At 41.0% G+C, this 15,511-nt stretch overlaps 1 protein-coding gene across 5 annotated transcripts in view; it reads left to right on the top strand.

Annotated features, from left to right (window-relative positions):
- Positions 1 to 15,511, top strand: part of HERC2 (HECT and RLD domain containing E3 ubiquitin protein ligase 2) — a 316,687-nt gene that overhangs the window by 276,956 nt on the left and 24,220 nt on the right. For all 5 annotated transcript variants that reach the window (XM_049906042.1, XM_049906045.1, XM_049906044.1 and 2 more), the window contains exons 81-84: positions 10,292 to 10,469; positions 12,605 to 12,766; positions 14,906 to 14,997; positions 15,207 to 15,346. In XM_049906042.1, the coding sequence (XP_049761999.1) occupies positions 10,292 to 10,469; positions 12,605 to 12,766; positions 14,906 to 14,997; positions 15,207 to 15,346 (572 nt within the window). The remainder of the gene's footprint in view (positions 1 to 10,291; positions 10,470 to 12,604; positions 12,767 to 14,905; positions 14,998 to 15,206; positions 15,347 to 15,511) is intronic.

Genomic DNA, 15,511 nt, shown 5'->3' with positions numbered 1-15,511 from the left:
ACAACAAAAGGAAAGCTCAGTCCTCATATATGTGTATGTGTGTGTGTATATGTATATATTTAGGAAACCCTGGTGGCGTAGTAGTTAAGTGCTACAGCTGCTAACCAAAGGGTCAGCAGTTCGAATCCGCCAGGCGCTCCTTGGAAACTCTGTGGGGCAGTTCTACTTTGTCCTGTAGGGTCGCTATGAGTCGGAATCGACTCAGCGGTACTGGGTTTGGTTTTTTGGGTTTGGTCCCTAGCACTCACAGGGCAGTGGAAAGAGTCTGTTCTGAAATGCTAGAGTCGAAAATCTCAGAGTACTAAGAATGATGTTGCCCAGTAGTAGAGAAAAATGCACCCAAAATAATTAAATTGTTCACAAGTAACTTAGCCATGTGTCAGACCAAAGCTCAAAAATACTTTTAGGAATACAGATACAGTGAAACCTGTGAGAGCTGGAATGGGATGGGCTGCCTTGTTTTTCTGGGTCTGACAAGTTTTCCACCTTTGACGGAGTGCAGTCCCACCACTTTTCTATCAGTTTCTATTTGTGGAAAATACCGGAGTTTTCCTTCTCTGACAGATTTCCACCTCAAACAAGTTCCAGCTTTTACAGGTTTTACTGTATATCAAATCCTCAGCAAGGTAAACAGTGTTGTGCATTCAATAAAAAATTACCAGCCATGCAAAAAAGCAGGAAAATACAGTAATTCGGAGAAAAATCAATCAGTGGAAACTGTTGCAGAAATGAGGTCATTTACTATGTACCAAATACTGCTATGAGTCGGAATCAACTTGACGGCACTGGTTTGGTTTTTTTATTTTTATTTTTTAAATACTAGATTTATTAGATAAACCTATTGTCAATTTGATGTTCTTGAACTGTTCAGGATGTAGTATGATATTACTTCATTGTAAATTGTGGTAAGTTAAAGATACATTCTAAAACCCCTAACCCAAAAAAACAAACCCACTGCCATCGAGTCAATTCCAACTCAACGTGACCCTATAGGACAGAGTAGAACTGCTGCCCCATAGGGTTTCCAGGGAGCTGCTGGTGGATTCAAACTGCGACCTTTGGTTAGCAGCAGTAGCTCTTAACCACTGTGCCACCAGGACCCCTCAGGCAGTCATTAAAATAACACCAGAAAGAATTTTATCTGATAAAGCCAACAAAGGAGTTAAAATGGAGTCATAAAACATTCTCAGTTAATCCAAAAGAAAGAAAATAGGAAAAAGGGAACAAAGAAGAGTTGGGACAAATAGAAAATAGTAGCATGATAATAGATTTAAACCTAAATATATTAATTATTATGTCAAATGTAAATGATCCAAGTGCCCCAATTAAAAGTCAGAGGTTGTCAGAATAGATGTAAGAGCAAGATTCAACATTATGCTCTTTATAAGGAACCCATTTTATGTATAAAGACATGAATAATTTAAAAGTAAAAGGATGAAGAAATACAGACCATGCCAAAACTAATCAAAAGAAATGGGTATACCTAGGAATTGACTGGACGGCATTGGGTTTTTTAGTTTTTATATTAATATCATACAAAAATTTCTTATCAAAGAATTCTGACAGAGATGAAGGGGTCAGTTCATCAAGAGGGCATAACAATCCTAAACATTTACACGCTTAGTAATAGACCTTCAAAATATACACAATAAAAATATGATAAAATTGCAGTGAGAAAAAGACAAGTTCACAATTAATAGAGTTCAACATACTTCCTTCACTAATTGATAAAACAATTAGATATAAAATTTGTAATAGGATGGAAGATCTGAACTACTTGGCCTTGACATTTATTGAACACTCAACAAAAGCACATTTGTTTCAGTTATGTGTGAATTACTCAAGTTAGACCATAAATTTGGGCCATAAAACAAATCTCAGTAAATGAAATGGATTCAGGTTATACAAAGCGTATCCTCCCACCATGGTGGAATTAAATTAGAAATCAATAACAAAAAGACCCTCCAAATATTTGGAAAGTAAATAACACACTTCTGGATAATCTGTGGCTCAAAGAAGAAATCAGAAGGTGAGTTAAAAGTGATTGTGAACTGAGTGAAAATGAAAACATAGTATATCCAAATGTGTGGGATCCAGCAAAAGCAATGCTGAGAGGGAAATTTACAGTGTGAAATGCCTATTTTTAAAAAGAAAAATGCCTGTTTTGAAAATTGATCTCAGTTTCCACCTAAGAAGGCAGAATTAGAAGGACAAATAAATGCAAACCAAAGTAAGCAGAAGAAAGGAAATAAGATTGGAACAGAAATTCATGAAATAGGACACTGAAAAACACTAGAGAAAATCAGACAACAAAAGCTTTTCTTTGAGAAGGTCAATAAAATTGATAAACCTTTATCTAGACTGATAAGAAAGAGAAGATATAAATAATAGCATTATCAGGAATGATAGGTGATATCACTACAAAGTGCATACAAAGATAAAGAGGAATAATGTACAGCTTTATGCCCACAAATTCAACTTTTTAGATAAAATAGGCATAATTCCTCAAAAGACCTGAATAGCCATATACCTGTTTAAGAAATTGAATTTCCCACAAAGAAATCCGCAGTCCCAGATGACTTGTGATTTCTTCGAAACGTTTAAGAAAGAAATGATACCAGTTCTTCACAGACTACTTCAGAAATTGAAGAGAAAGGAGTAGAACAAGAGTTGGGAAGCCAATTCATCCTATGAGGCCAGCTTTATTCTTATAACCAGACCAAGACATGTTAGGAAACTGCAGACCAGTATCCTTTGTGAATATAGATGTAAAAATTCTTAAAGTTTTAGCGGATCTGAATCTAACAATATGTAGAAGGATAATACCAGAAATTTCAAGTTTAGTTTAACATTAGAAAATCAACCAGTGTAAAAAAGAACCATATGATCATCTCAGTAAATGAAGCGGGTGGGGAAGCATTTGGGAAACTCCAGCATTTCTGATAAAAACTCAGCAGTTTGGGAGTGAGGTAACTTCTTCAACCAGGTAAAGGGCATCTCTGTAAAACCTAGAACTAACATGTTACTTAATGGCGAAAGACTGAGTGCTTTCACCCTAAGTTCAGGAACAAGATAAGGATGTCCGCTATCCCCACTTCTATTTAACATTGTAATTTGTAGATTTAGCAAATACAGTATGGTAATAAAAAGAAGTAGCATCCAGATTGGAAAGAGAATTAAAACTATCTAATTCTTCAAACCCACTGCTGTCAAGTCGATTCCAACTCCCAGCGACCCTATATGACAGAGTAGAACTGCCCCATGGGGTTTCCAAGGCTGTAAGTCTTTACAGGAGCAGACTGCCACGTCTTTCTCCTGCAGAGCGGCTGGTAGATTCGAGCCACCAACCTTTAGGTTAGCAACGAAGCATTTTAACCACTGTGCCACCGAGGATCTCTGTATTCACAGAAGATATAATTGTTTATGTCGAAAATTTGGTAATATCTACAAAAAAGGTGCTAGAACTAATGTGAAGTTGGTAGGGTTGCAAGGTAGAAAATAAAAGTTGATTGTATGTCTTTATGCATAACACATGTACAATCAGAAATTGAAATTAAAAAAAAAATTTACACTATCTCCCCCCCAATAAAGAAATACTAAGGATAAATATGACAAAATTGTCCATGACCTATAGGCAGAAAACAAAGTATTACTGAGAGAAGTTTTTAAAAATCTAAAATTATGGAGGAATATACTAAAGTTGTCAATGATTTTATTCTACTTGGATCACTGATCACCTTCCACAGAAGAGCAGTTAAGATATCAAATGACGATTGCATTGGGTAATTTGCTGTAAAGCACTTCTTTAAAGCTTTAAAAAGCAAAGATTTGTTTTGATGACTAAGGTGTGTCTGACCTAAGCCATGATCTTTTTGGTTGCCTCATGTGCATGTGAAAGCTGGATAATGTAAAAGGAAGATGGCAGAATTGATGTGTTTAAACTGTGGTCTTGGCGAAGAGTTGAATATACCATGGTCTGACAAAAGAAAAAACAGTCTTAAAAGAAATACAATGAGAATATTCCTTAGAAGTGAGGTTAATAAGACTTCGGCTTGCTAACTTTGAACATGGTATCAGGAAAGACAATCACTAGAAAAAGACATTATGTTTGATAAAGTAGAAGCCCAGTTAAATCAAGTGGGTTGACGCAGTAGCCAGCACAACGGGCTCAAACACACCAGCGACCGTGGAGGTGGTGCAGGGCTGGGCAGTGGTGTGTTCTGACGCACGCAACAACGGCACCAGGGCTGGGCAGTGGTGTGCTCTGACGCACGCAACAACGGCACCAGGGCTGGGCAGTGGTGTGCTCTGACGCACGCAACAACGGCACCAGGGCTGGGCAGTGGTGTGTCCTGATGCACGCAACAACGGCACCAGGGCTGGGCAGTGGTGTGTCCTGATGCACGCAACAACGGCACCAGGGCTGGGCAGTGGTGTGTTCTGACGCACGCAACGGCACCATGAGTTAGAGTTGACTCAGTGGCATGTGACAACAAGAATACTGTATGCGTGAATCCAAAAGACTCAATATTGTTAATTTTTCAGTTCTCCCCACAGTAATCTATAGATGTAACACCTTCTCAATCAAAATTGCAGCATTTTTGTCAATTGTAAATTGACAAAGCTGATTGTAAAATTCATGTGGAAACACAAAGGATTTAGAATAGGCAAAACAATTTTTAAAATGCAAAAGTTGGAGGATTATATTATTTGACTTTAAGACTTATTTTTACACTGCAGTAATCAAGACAGTGTAGTGTTGGTGTAAAGTTAAATATATACCCCATTAACCCATTGCTGTCGAGTCAATTCTGACTCAAAGCAACCCTATAGGACAGAGTAGAACTGCCCCATATGGTTTCCAAGGAGCGCCTGGTGGATTTGAACCGTGGACCTTTTGGTTAGCAGCCGTAGCTCTTAACCACTACGCCACCAGGGTTTCCAAAGTTAAATACATAGTAGAAACAAAATAGAGAGTTCAGACATAGACCCACAAAAACTGACAATATGGAATTGGGGGGGGGGCAACTTCTACCTCACAATTTAGAATATACAATTTATAAAAATGCAAAGGCAGTTTACTGAAGAAAAGATAGTCTTTTCAACGAATGGTGCTGAGTGATTGGCTAAGCATATGACAAAACAATGAGTTTCAGTTCATACTTTGAGCTATATCAAGAAATTAACACGAAGGAATCATAGACATAAATGTGAAAACTAAAACTTCTGGCAGAAAACCTTTGTGAAGTTAGGTAAACATTTTTAAGATTCAACTCCAAAAGTATGACTCATGAAAGAAAAGTAGGATAAATTGGTCTTCATAAACATTAAGAACTTCTGGTCTTTGAAAGACACCATTATGAGTTTGAAAAGAAGTGCCCCTGGCGGGGGACAACGTATTTGCAGTCATATATCTGATTAAGGTCATATGTTCAAAATACATAAAGAACTTTCAAAACGTAATAATAAGGAAACAACTTCATTTTAAAAATGGGCAGAAGATTTGAATAGATACTTTGCCAAGGAATGGAAGCCAATAAGCACATGAAACAATGCTTAATACCATTAGTCATTAGGGAATTGCACATTAAAACCACAGTGAAATATTACTAAGTACCTATTACAATGTCTAAGCTTAAAAAGATCATCATACCAAATGTTGGCGAAGATGTGGAATAACTAGAGCTCTCATTCACTTTGGAAAACAGTTTCAAGTTTCTTAAACAGCTGAACATACACCAAAAAAACCCAGTGCCATCGAGTCGATTCTGACTCATAGTGAGCCTATAGGACAGAGTAGAACTGCCCCATAGACTTCCCAAGGAGCGCCTGGTGGATTCGAACTGCAGACCCTTTGGTTAGCAGCTGTAGCCCTTAACCACTATACCACCAGGGCTTCCAGCTGAACATATACATACCATACAACACAGCCATTGTACTCGTAGATATTTACCCAAGAGAAATGAAAGCTTGTGTCCATACAAAGATTGGTATGTGAATATTAATAGCAGCTTTCTTTATAATGTCCCCAAACTGGAGACAAATGCCTATCAACACTTAAATGGATAAATAATTTTTATATTCACACAGTGATACATACTACTCAGCAATAAAAAGGAATGAAATATTGTTGCATGCAACACCATGGATGAATTTCAGAAATAATTACGGCAAATGAAAGAAACCAGACAAAAAATAGTGCCAGCCGTGTGCTTCCATTTATATAAAGTTGTAGAGAATGCAAACAAACTTACATTAACAGAATGCAGACCAGTGGTTGCCAGGTGCGAGTGGAGGAAATCAGTGGGAAGAGGAATGACAGACACGAGAGGCAACTTTGAGGTGATGGATATGTTCATTAGGAGTCCCCTGGTGGTGCACATGGTTAACACGCTCAGCTACTAACCAAAAGGCTAGCAGTTTAAGTTCACACAAAGGAAGAAAGGCCTGGCAGTCTACTTTCGAACAGTCAGCCTTGAAAACCCTGTGGAGTGTAGTTCTACCCTGACACACACGGGTTCGCCAGGAGTCAGAGCCAACTTAATGGCAACTGGTTATATATATTCATTATCTTGAGTGTGGTGATGGTTTCACAGATTTATACATCTGTCAAAATTCATCAAACTGTTTGCTTTAAACTTGCACAGTTCATAGGATGTCAAATATATCTCCATAATGCTATTAAAAAGTAAACCTGAGATTCTGAATTTCAAAATTGAGGGGTGATAGTCACCCAACTCCTAGCTGGTAAGGGTTCCCTTGTATCCAGTCAATCATCAGTATATGACAGCCATATTTCATAAAAGTATTACTGACCCTGGCAAGTGCTTTGGGTATTTGTCATCTTAAAATGTGCTATGGGGAAAGAATGGACTTTGCAATAAATAGTGCTGGATCAAGTGGGATATTGATATGGAAAAAATGAAACTCGACTTCTACCTCACAATTTACAAAAGGCTCGATTCTACATGGATCATAGATGAAACCTAAAAAAGTAAATCTTCTAGAAGTTAATATTGAATATCTTCATTCCTTGGTGTAGGAGGAGGTTTTTAAACCAGGTCAAAAAAGCAGTAACCACAAAGAAATAAAATAAATAAACTGGATTTCATTTCAAGTAAGAACTTCTTTTCATCAAGAAATCATTAAGAAAAAACAGAAAAGAGAAGTGCTCTAGTCACGTAGAGAAGGGCGAAAGCAAGGTCAGTTTCAGCAGCGAGTGCTAGTTCCCGTGGTCGGCTTAGTAAGTTGCTCTTTGCCGTCAACTCAGGGCAGGTGTTCCGCACGCACCCCTTGTGTGCCACAGGTGAAGGGCCCATTCCCTCCTACTGTGAGCAGATAAAGAAATCAGGCTGGCAAAATGCCATATGGTGCCTGTGCGTGAGCAGGACAGACAAGTCACTCTGTACCCTGAACAAGCAAGGAATGTCCGATGAGAAGAAGAAACTGGAAGAGAGAGACTCAGTCCCCAGCCTCCATTACTGGGAATGTTCTGGGCCAAAGCTCCTGAATAGGCAGCCCAGATGGACTGCAGCAGACAGTCAACGATACCCATTCACCAGCGGTCCCACATCTGACGTATATAAAGATCATCCACGACTCAGTCATATGGACTAAGCCATAAAAAAGTAGATATGAGACAGGAACAAACAATTCACAAAGCATGTCCAGATGGCTAAAGGATATAAAAAGGTGCTCTCACCTTAATGGTGATTTAGGAAGTACACATTAACATTGCATTATAACAGCTGACACTGTCATGCATTACTGGTGGGAATATAACTCGGAACAGCCCTTTTATAAAAATACTTGGTGATATCTGGTAAAACTGAACACAGCATACATGTGACTCAGCAGTTCCATACCACACAGGTGTGTACATTTGTGCACCGAGAGACATGTAAGAGTTTTGTAGTAGCATGGTTTGTAATAGTTGAAAACCATTCAGCAGTAGAATGGATAAGTAAAATGGGTATATTTATACAAGATTTACATCAATGAAAATGAATAAACTACTTTTCTACTTGGAAACATGGAAGAACGAACATAACGTTGAGAGAATAAAGCCAGGCACCACAGTACGTAGTGTACATATCGTATAAAATTCAAAAGCAAGGGAATTTAATCTGAGGTGACGAAGGTCAGAAGAGTGATCACATTTGGGGTTTTTGCCTGGAGGAACATGTGGTGATACTTCTAAGGCACTGGCAGTGTTCTGTGTCTTGATCTGGGTTGTGGTTACACTGTTGTGTTCACTGTACAATTTGTTTGCTTTTCTGTTTGTATATTACACTTTATTAAAAAATTTAATTTTTACAATATATGGTAGCTTTTGAGAAAGATCGTGAAAATCTTGCCAACCTGATCTCATTCTCCCAGAGATGATATAGCAAATACATATATGTTTACTACTGTAATTTTTCTTAATCAGCATATGGTATAAAATGATGCACCAAAAATGCACTCCTTCTGAGGTACAACTCAGTGAGTCTTGACGAATGTATCCACTTGGTGCAGTCACCACCACACTGAAGACAGACCATTTCCATTACCCCCTTATCTCTTTGCAGTCAGTCTGCCCATTCCCCCCCACACATACCCCGGTCCTAGGCAACCACTGATCTGCTTCCTGTCACTCGAGCTTAGGTGTGTCTTTTTTAGAATTTGATATAAATGGAATCATAGTAGGTACTCTTTTGAGTCTGGCTTTTACTCAGCATAACAATATTGAGTTCATTGTATCATCCTGTGCGTCAGTAGTTCATTCCTTTTTATTGCCAAATAGCATTCATTCCATTAGATGCCCTGGTGGCAAAACCATTAAGTGCTCGGCTCCTAACCGAAAGGTTGGTGGTTTGAACCCTTCCAGTGGCTCTTTGAGAGGAAGACCTGGTGTTCTGCTCCAGTAGAGATTACAGCCTAGAAAACCCTATGGGGCAGTTCTGCTCTGTCACACAGGGTCACTGTGAGTCGAAATTGACTCACCAGCACCTAACAACAACACTATTCCATTGTGTGGATGTACCACACTTCATTCATTGACATGTTGTTGGATATTTGGGTTATTTCCACTTTGGGATCTGTTACAGATAAAGTTTGCTTTGAGCATGTGCGTGAATACGTGTTTTCGTTTCTCCTGGGAATATCATAATATACTGCCAAACTCTTCCAGAGTGAATTTTTACATTCCCACCAGCAGTTTTTGAGTCAAAGATGGTCCTCATCTTCACCGGTACTTTTCTAGTGACAGTCTTTTTAATTCCAGTGGGTGTGTAGTGGTACCTTCAAAATGGTTTTAATTTGTATCTCCCTGATGAGTAATGACGTTATGTCTCTTTTTTTATGTGTTACTTGGTCTTCTTTTTGTGAAGCATCTGTTAACATCTTTTGCCTACTTTATAATTTTATTATTATTATTATTTGTAGTTCTTTATTCTGGATATAAGCTCTTTGTCAGGTATATGTATTACATACATTTGTTTCAGGCTATGACTTAATCAAAATTTAGAAACAGGCAGTTCTACTTTTGATGAAGTTCTGTTTGTCAATTTATATTTTACAATGTGTGCTTTTTGTATTCTAAGTAATCTTTGTCTATCCCAAGGTTGTAACTTAAGTGATAAATAGGAAAAGTTGCCTTCAGTATACCGAAGCTTGTAAATTTGGAAGATTTTTACTCTTCTGCATTGTCACATGGAATTAGCATTCAGTTTACATTAACCAGTTCCTCCCCTGGTTCACTTCCTGGTAGGGAGGTGCCAAGATACACACGTTAAATTTGTTACCACTGCCCACCTTGCCGTAGGCTAGTTGAGATTCAGATGTTTAAATGTCTTAAATGGAATGTTGCAGGGGTGGGCAAACTTTCTCTGTAAAGGGCCAAATTGCAAATATTTTCAGTCTTTGTGGTCCGTGTACTGCCCCTGTTGCACACATGGCATTGTTTCTTTCCCAACCCTTTATAAGATGTAAAAACCAGTTCTAGCTCACAGGCCTTTCAGAAACAGGACATGGGCTGGATGTGACCCACAGATGTAGTTTTTCAACCCCTGGTTTATAACTGGGAAAGTCTGCTCTCTGGCAGTAGGTCACCTTGTACAAAATAAGATAGGAAATGACAGCATTTTGAGTTCAGGCCTGAATGATTTTTATCGATTGATTTAGAGGAGGTAGATTGAAATGTGTGCATTGAATAAATAAATCAGCAGACCCAAAACCCTGGTATTTATAAGTTTAAAATTATTAAAAAATAAAGCTGTATTTCAGTTATATGTGGCGCCTTCCTTTGCAGTCCATGTGACCGCCCTCGTGTGATTGAGTCTCTGAGAGGAATTGAAGTGGTCGATGTTGCTGCAGGCGGAGCCCACAGTGCCTGCGTCACAGCAGCAGGGGACCTCTACACGTGGGGCAAAGGCCGATATGGCCGCTTGGGGCACAGCGACAGTGAAGACCAGCTGAAGCCAAAGTTGGTGAGTGAGAGCTCTGTGCTCAGAGAGCTGGAGCAGCCACCCTGCTCTGTACTGTTGGAGCGGTTGTGTGTATGCTGGGGGGAGGGGGCGGGGGGGCTTGTCATTTTGTTAGAAGTTTAAAAAGTTAAAAATATTTTCTGTTAACAGTGGATTATCTAACATAATAACAAAAGCACAAACAGCAAAAGACAAAATAAGTGAGATGTCATAAAAATTAAAAACTTTTGTTAATCAAAAGACTTTACCCAAAAAGTGAAAAGACAGGCAGCTGACTGGGAGAATATCTTAGGAAGCCATATATCGAACAAGAATCTAATAACCAAAATATATTTAAAACTTCGACAACAACAGAAAGTCAAATAACCCAGTCATAAAATGGGCAAAGGATTTGAATAGACATTTCACCAAAAAAGATAATCAAATAGCCAGCAAATACTAAAGATCCTTAGCGTTATATAGCTGTCAGAGAGATGCAAATCAAAGCCACAACGAGATACCGTTTCACTCCCACAAGGATGGCTAAGATAAAAAAAAATGAAAAAAACAAATGTTGGCAAGAATGTGGAGAAATTGGAACCCTTACCCATTGCTGGTGGGAATGGAAGATAGTGTGGCTGTTTCTCAAAAATCTAAAAGTAGAACTATATGAGTCCGAATCGACTGACGGCGACAGGGTTGGGGCAAGAGGGAGGGCAAAGGGGGGTTAATGGTGATGGAAATTCCACGCTGATTAAGGGTAGGGTTGCACAGCTGATTATTGTAATTACTGTCAATAAATTGTACACCTGTAAAAAGTAGAATTGGCAAAAGTTGTGTGATTGACATATTTACAGCAATGACCAAAAAAAAAAAAAAAAAATAGCTGCTGAGGCTACTTACATACACCCAAAATCTTCATGGTATTTGGTTCCTTGGTGTAGAGGCTTCAGGTCATAGTTTCATGGGACATCCCAGTTAATTGGCCTAATAACATGTTCACTGCTTCTGTTCTACCCCTCAGTTCATTGCATAGTGCCTGAGGTCTTAAAAGGTTGTAAACGGCACCCAGGGCACAACAAATGGTCTCTGTTCACCTGGAGCAACAGGGGAAGGAGCGTCAGGAATAGAAGGACGTGGAGTGTTTGGCTGTTTACTGTCTTGAACAACTGCCTCCTTTGCCATGAGACCAGAGGAATTGGATGGGGCCTGCTACCATTATCGAACATTTTGATCAAAGGTTCTGTAGCAGAATCCTGATCAAAAGGGGGGAAATGCAGAACAGAATTTCAGATGCTCATGGACTCCAGACTTCTTGGAGCTATGAAGGTTGGATGAATCCCTAAAAGTGTTGCCCTGAGATCATCTTTAAGCCTTTAACCCAAAATATCCACTGAAGTCTTCTTGAAACCAAACAGTAGTTTAGCTTAACTAGCAAAAAAATGTTTGCCTTGAGCCTTATGCTCTTTTAAGAACTATCTGTGGGATCAAACTGACAGCAGCAGCTTGAAAGATAGGAACCTTGGGGGCAGTGAGTTTACGTCAGTGAGGGAGGAACAACTCAGAAAAGGCGGGTGAGAATGGTTTAACAGCTCGAAGAGTATAATTAATGTCACTAAATGGTACATGTGGAAACTGTTGAATTGGTGTGTGTTTTGCTGTGTGTAGTCTCAACAACAAGATAAATAATTTATTTTCTGTTTAGATGCTGTTGAGTTTAGAGTTGATAGTCGTAGCCTTGTTATTCATAATTAGTTTTGATTTTTGGTGGAAATAAATGATTTCCATGTAGCATTTAAACAGGATAGTATTTTAAACATCCTTTTATTTATAAAAGTAAAATATTACTTGGCATTGAGCTTGGCCCACTCTATTTTGGGTCAAAGGAGTGAGTAAGCCAGCTTTCACAATGTTGTAAGATTGATTGGTGGAGGACGCTGATGCCTGCCTTGGACAGTTTAGAGTTCAGTTAGATGAAGGCCTTTTCTGTTTTGTCTTACAGGATTATAAATGTTACCCGTTTTCTTTGTAAAGGCTTAAAACAGGCATCCTCATTAAAAAAAAAAAAAATGTAGAATGTTACAGTCTTTCCCTTGATAGCTAGAGACACCACCTTCTATCTGTTGTGGTCAACAACCAGGCTGTCCTCTTCTCTGCAGGTGGAAGCCCTGCAGGGCCACCGCGTGGTTGACATTGCCTGTGGCAGCGGCGATGCTCAGACCCTCTGCCTCACTGACGATGACACTGTCTGGTCCTGGGGGGACGGGGACTATGGCAAGCTCGGCCGAGGAGGCAGCGATGGCTGTAAAGTGCCAATGAAGGTATTTTGTGTGTACACAGCACCCTGTTCCCTGGATGGGCCAGGAATGGTCGGACCTTTCTGGAGTTCTCTGAGGTCTGGGTGACGTGCGAACAAGCATCTCCTTGCCCCCTCACTGTGCCAGGTGTTGTCTTAGATGCCCCCCAAGGTGTGCGGAAGAGGACCTCTCCCCCTCTGGGTTGTCTGTCCCTCTCTGCGTGCTTTTCTAGAGTATCTTAACTCCATCTTTACCTTCTTTGTAGAGCATGTGATGGGTGATCGCATAAAAAGTGAGTGAGGAGCCCGTAGGCATTAAGATACTTTAAGTGATGTGCTCTCTTGAGGAATTTATGTGATCTGTGGTCTTATTTAGCATGTGGACCTGTTTTGGGGGAAAAAAATAACAAATCGTTCATCACTCTTGTCAGTTTACAGTGGAACACACACATCCTGTTCCAAAGTTACGGAATGTGGCAATACTTACTAACAAGATTACAGCTGGATTAGTGAGGAGACTGTCTTATGGAGATCATGTGAGAGGCCGAGGGAGGAAGTTGAGAGTTTGCCTGGGCATCTGGTGGACCCGGGCTGGCAGTCAGCTTTGTACTGTTTGACTTGGGAAAGTTTCTTAACTTATGCCAAACTGCTTGTTGTTGTTATAAAATGGGGAGAGCCATACTCTCTTCAGAGGATTAAGTTAGTTGGTTTGTTTAAATCCCTTACTGCTCAGTAGCTTCAGTAAGTGAACACTAAGTGGTACCATGGACTTGGGAGTGTACATGGCCTGAGAGAAAACTAAAGCACGATCTCTCTCCACAGTCCCCGCTCTCGTTGGGGTTGTTGTTGTTACAGGTGTCGTTGAGCCAATTCCAATTCATAACTACCCCATGTAACAGAGTAGAAGTGCCCCATAGCGTTTTCTTGGCTGTAACCTTTATGGAAGCCGACCACCAGGCCTTTCTCCTTCAGAGTCGCTAGGTGGGTTTGAACCACTAACCTTTCAGTTAGCAGCCGAGCCCTTACGTGTGTTCGCCACCAGGGCTCCTCGTTGGGGGTTACAGGACTGCAAATGCTAGAAAAGAAAACTAGATGGCACACATCTAGGCACTGTTGGTCCTGAACGTTCATAGCTTTTCCTCCTAGAGCTGAGCCATCCAGCGTGGTAGACGCTGGCCACACGTGGCTACTTAAGTTAATTAAAATTAAATAAAGCTAAAATTCAGTTCCTTGGCCATGCTAGCTGTGTTTCAAGTGTTCAGTGGGCTCACATGGCTCATGGCAACTGTGCTGGTCAGTGCAGGCGTAGAACAGTCCATCACTGCAGCGAGTGGTTTTGGCGGGCACTGCCTGGGGCCAAAGCCTGGTGGAGAAGACTTGACTCCAGATTGTGCTGTCTCTCCCTGCCTCCCTGTGGCTGCGCCAGGAGGCGGCGCCCTGGTTCCTGCAGTGGCCCTTCTGGCAGCTGCTGGGAAACAAGTTCCTCTGGACTGCCTCCTTAGTTCTTACCACCTCTTGCTCTTTTTCCATTGGAGATGTATGCTATTTTAGCCACAAGTGGATTACCAAGTGTTTCTGTATTTTAAAAATTGTTATAGACCCTGTTACGCTACAGAAGGCTTTATACAAAGGCATTGCACCTTCAAAAGTCAGGATGGTTGGCATCAGGAAGGCACAGAGGGCATCACTGATGCGCTCATGGCAGGGCAGGGAGGGGAGAACTAATTAAGCTTCAGTTAATTTAAACTTAAAACAGGACAAATTAAGTATGAGAAACATCACAGAGGTGACGAGTGTGTGTGTTGTGTCAGGAGAATGGTGATTGGGTGGAGTGGGCCCCAACTGAGACCCTGGGTGCTGGACTTGAAGGGCCTGCACCCATGAATGGGCAGGTGAACCTGGAGAAATAGGCAGGGGGCATCTGGAGGCCAGACCCTGGCTGCTGTACCCTGAGAGAGGGCTAGAAGGAGGATGAGTAGAAGCATAGCGCTGCTGGAGAACAGTGCCACTAGTTTTCGAGAGAAATGATTGCAAACCTTCAACGATGAAATGCCACGTTTCCAGTGATGTGTGCTGGGTCACACCGCATGAAGGCACATGACCCGTGGAGGATTCTCAGCGTCATCTGTCACTATTGAAGCTACCTGAGTCTTTCCCCTTCTAGATCGACTCTCTCACAGGCCTTGGCGTGGTCAAAGTGGAATGCGGATCCCAGTTCTCTGTTGCACTTACCAAGTCGGGAGCGGTTTACACATGGTATGAAGGATTTTATTTGTTTAATCCTGCCAGAAACAGATTGTTAGTTTGAAGTTCCTTTAGCCACATTTTAGTAGCCTGGAACACAACTTTTATGGCAGGCTGTGGCTTGTGTAATGAAGCCCAGTGACTGCATGAGGTGAGTGGGCAGGGTGGTGGTGCACAGAGCAGCCCGTAATTCTGAGCACCCCATCTCTTCCGTGTTTTAGGGGCAAAGGGGACTACCACAGGCTGGGCCATGGATCTGATGACCACGTTAGAAGACCTCGGCAGGTCCAAGGGCTGCAGGGAAAGAAAGTCATTGCCATTGCCACCGGCTCCCTGCACTGCGTGTGCTGCACGGAGGACGGTAGGTGGGGAGCCCAGGGTTGCAGAGCCATGCGTGTAAGGTAGGAGAGCACCGCTTGGGGAACAGTGTGTGGAACTGCAAAAATGATGAGTTTATGAGACCTTCTGAGACTCCACCTGCATTCAGCAAGGTCTGAGCACCCATGATCCTCACCCCTGGTGTCAC

This window comes from Elephas maximus, chromosome 13 (assembly GCF_024166365.1).
Source record: "Elephas maximus indicus isolate mEleMax1 chromosome 13, mEleMax1 primary haplotype, whole genome shotgun sequence".
NCBI lineage: Eukaryota > Metazoa > Chordata > Mammalia > Proboscidea > Elephantidae > Elephas > Elephas maximus.
This window is presented reverse-complemented; position numbering and strand designations above follow the sequence as displayed.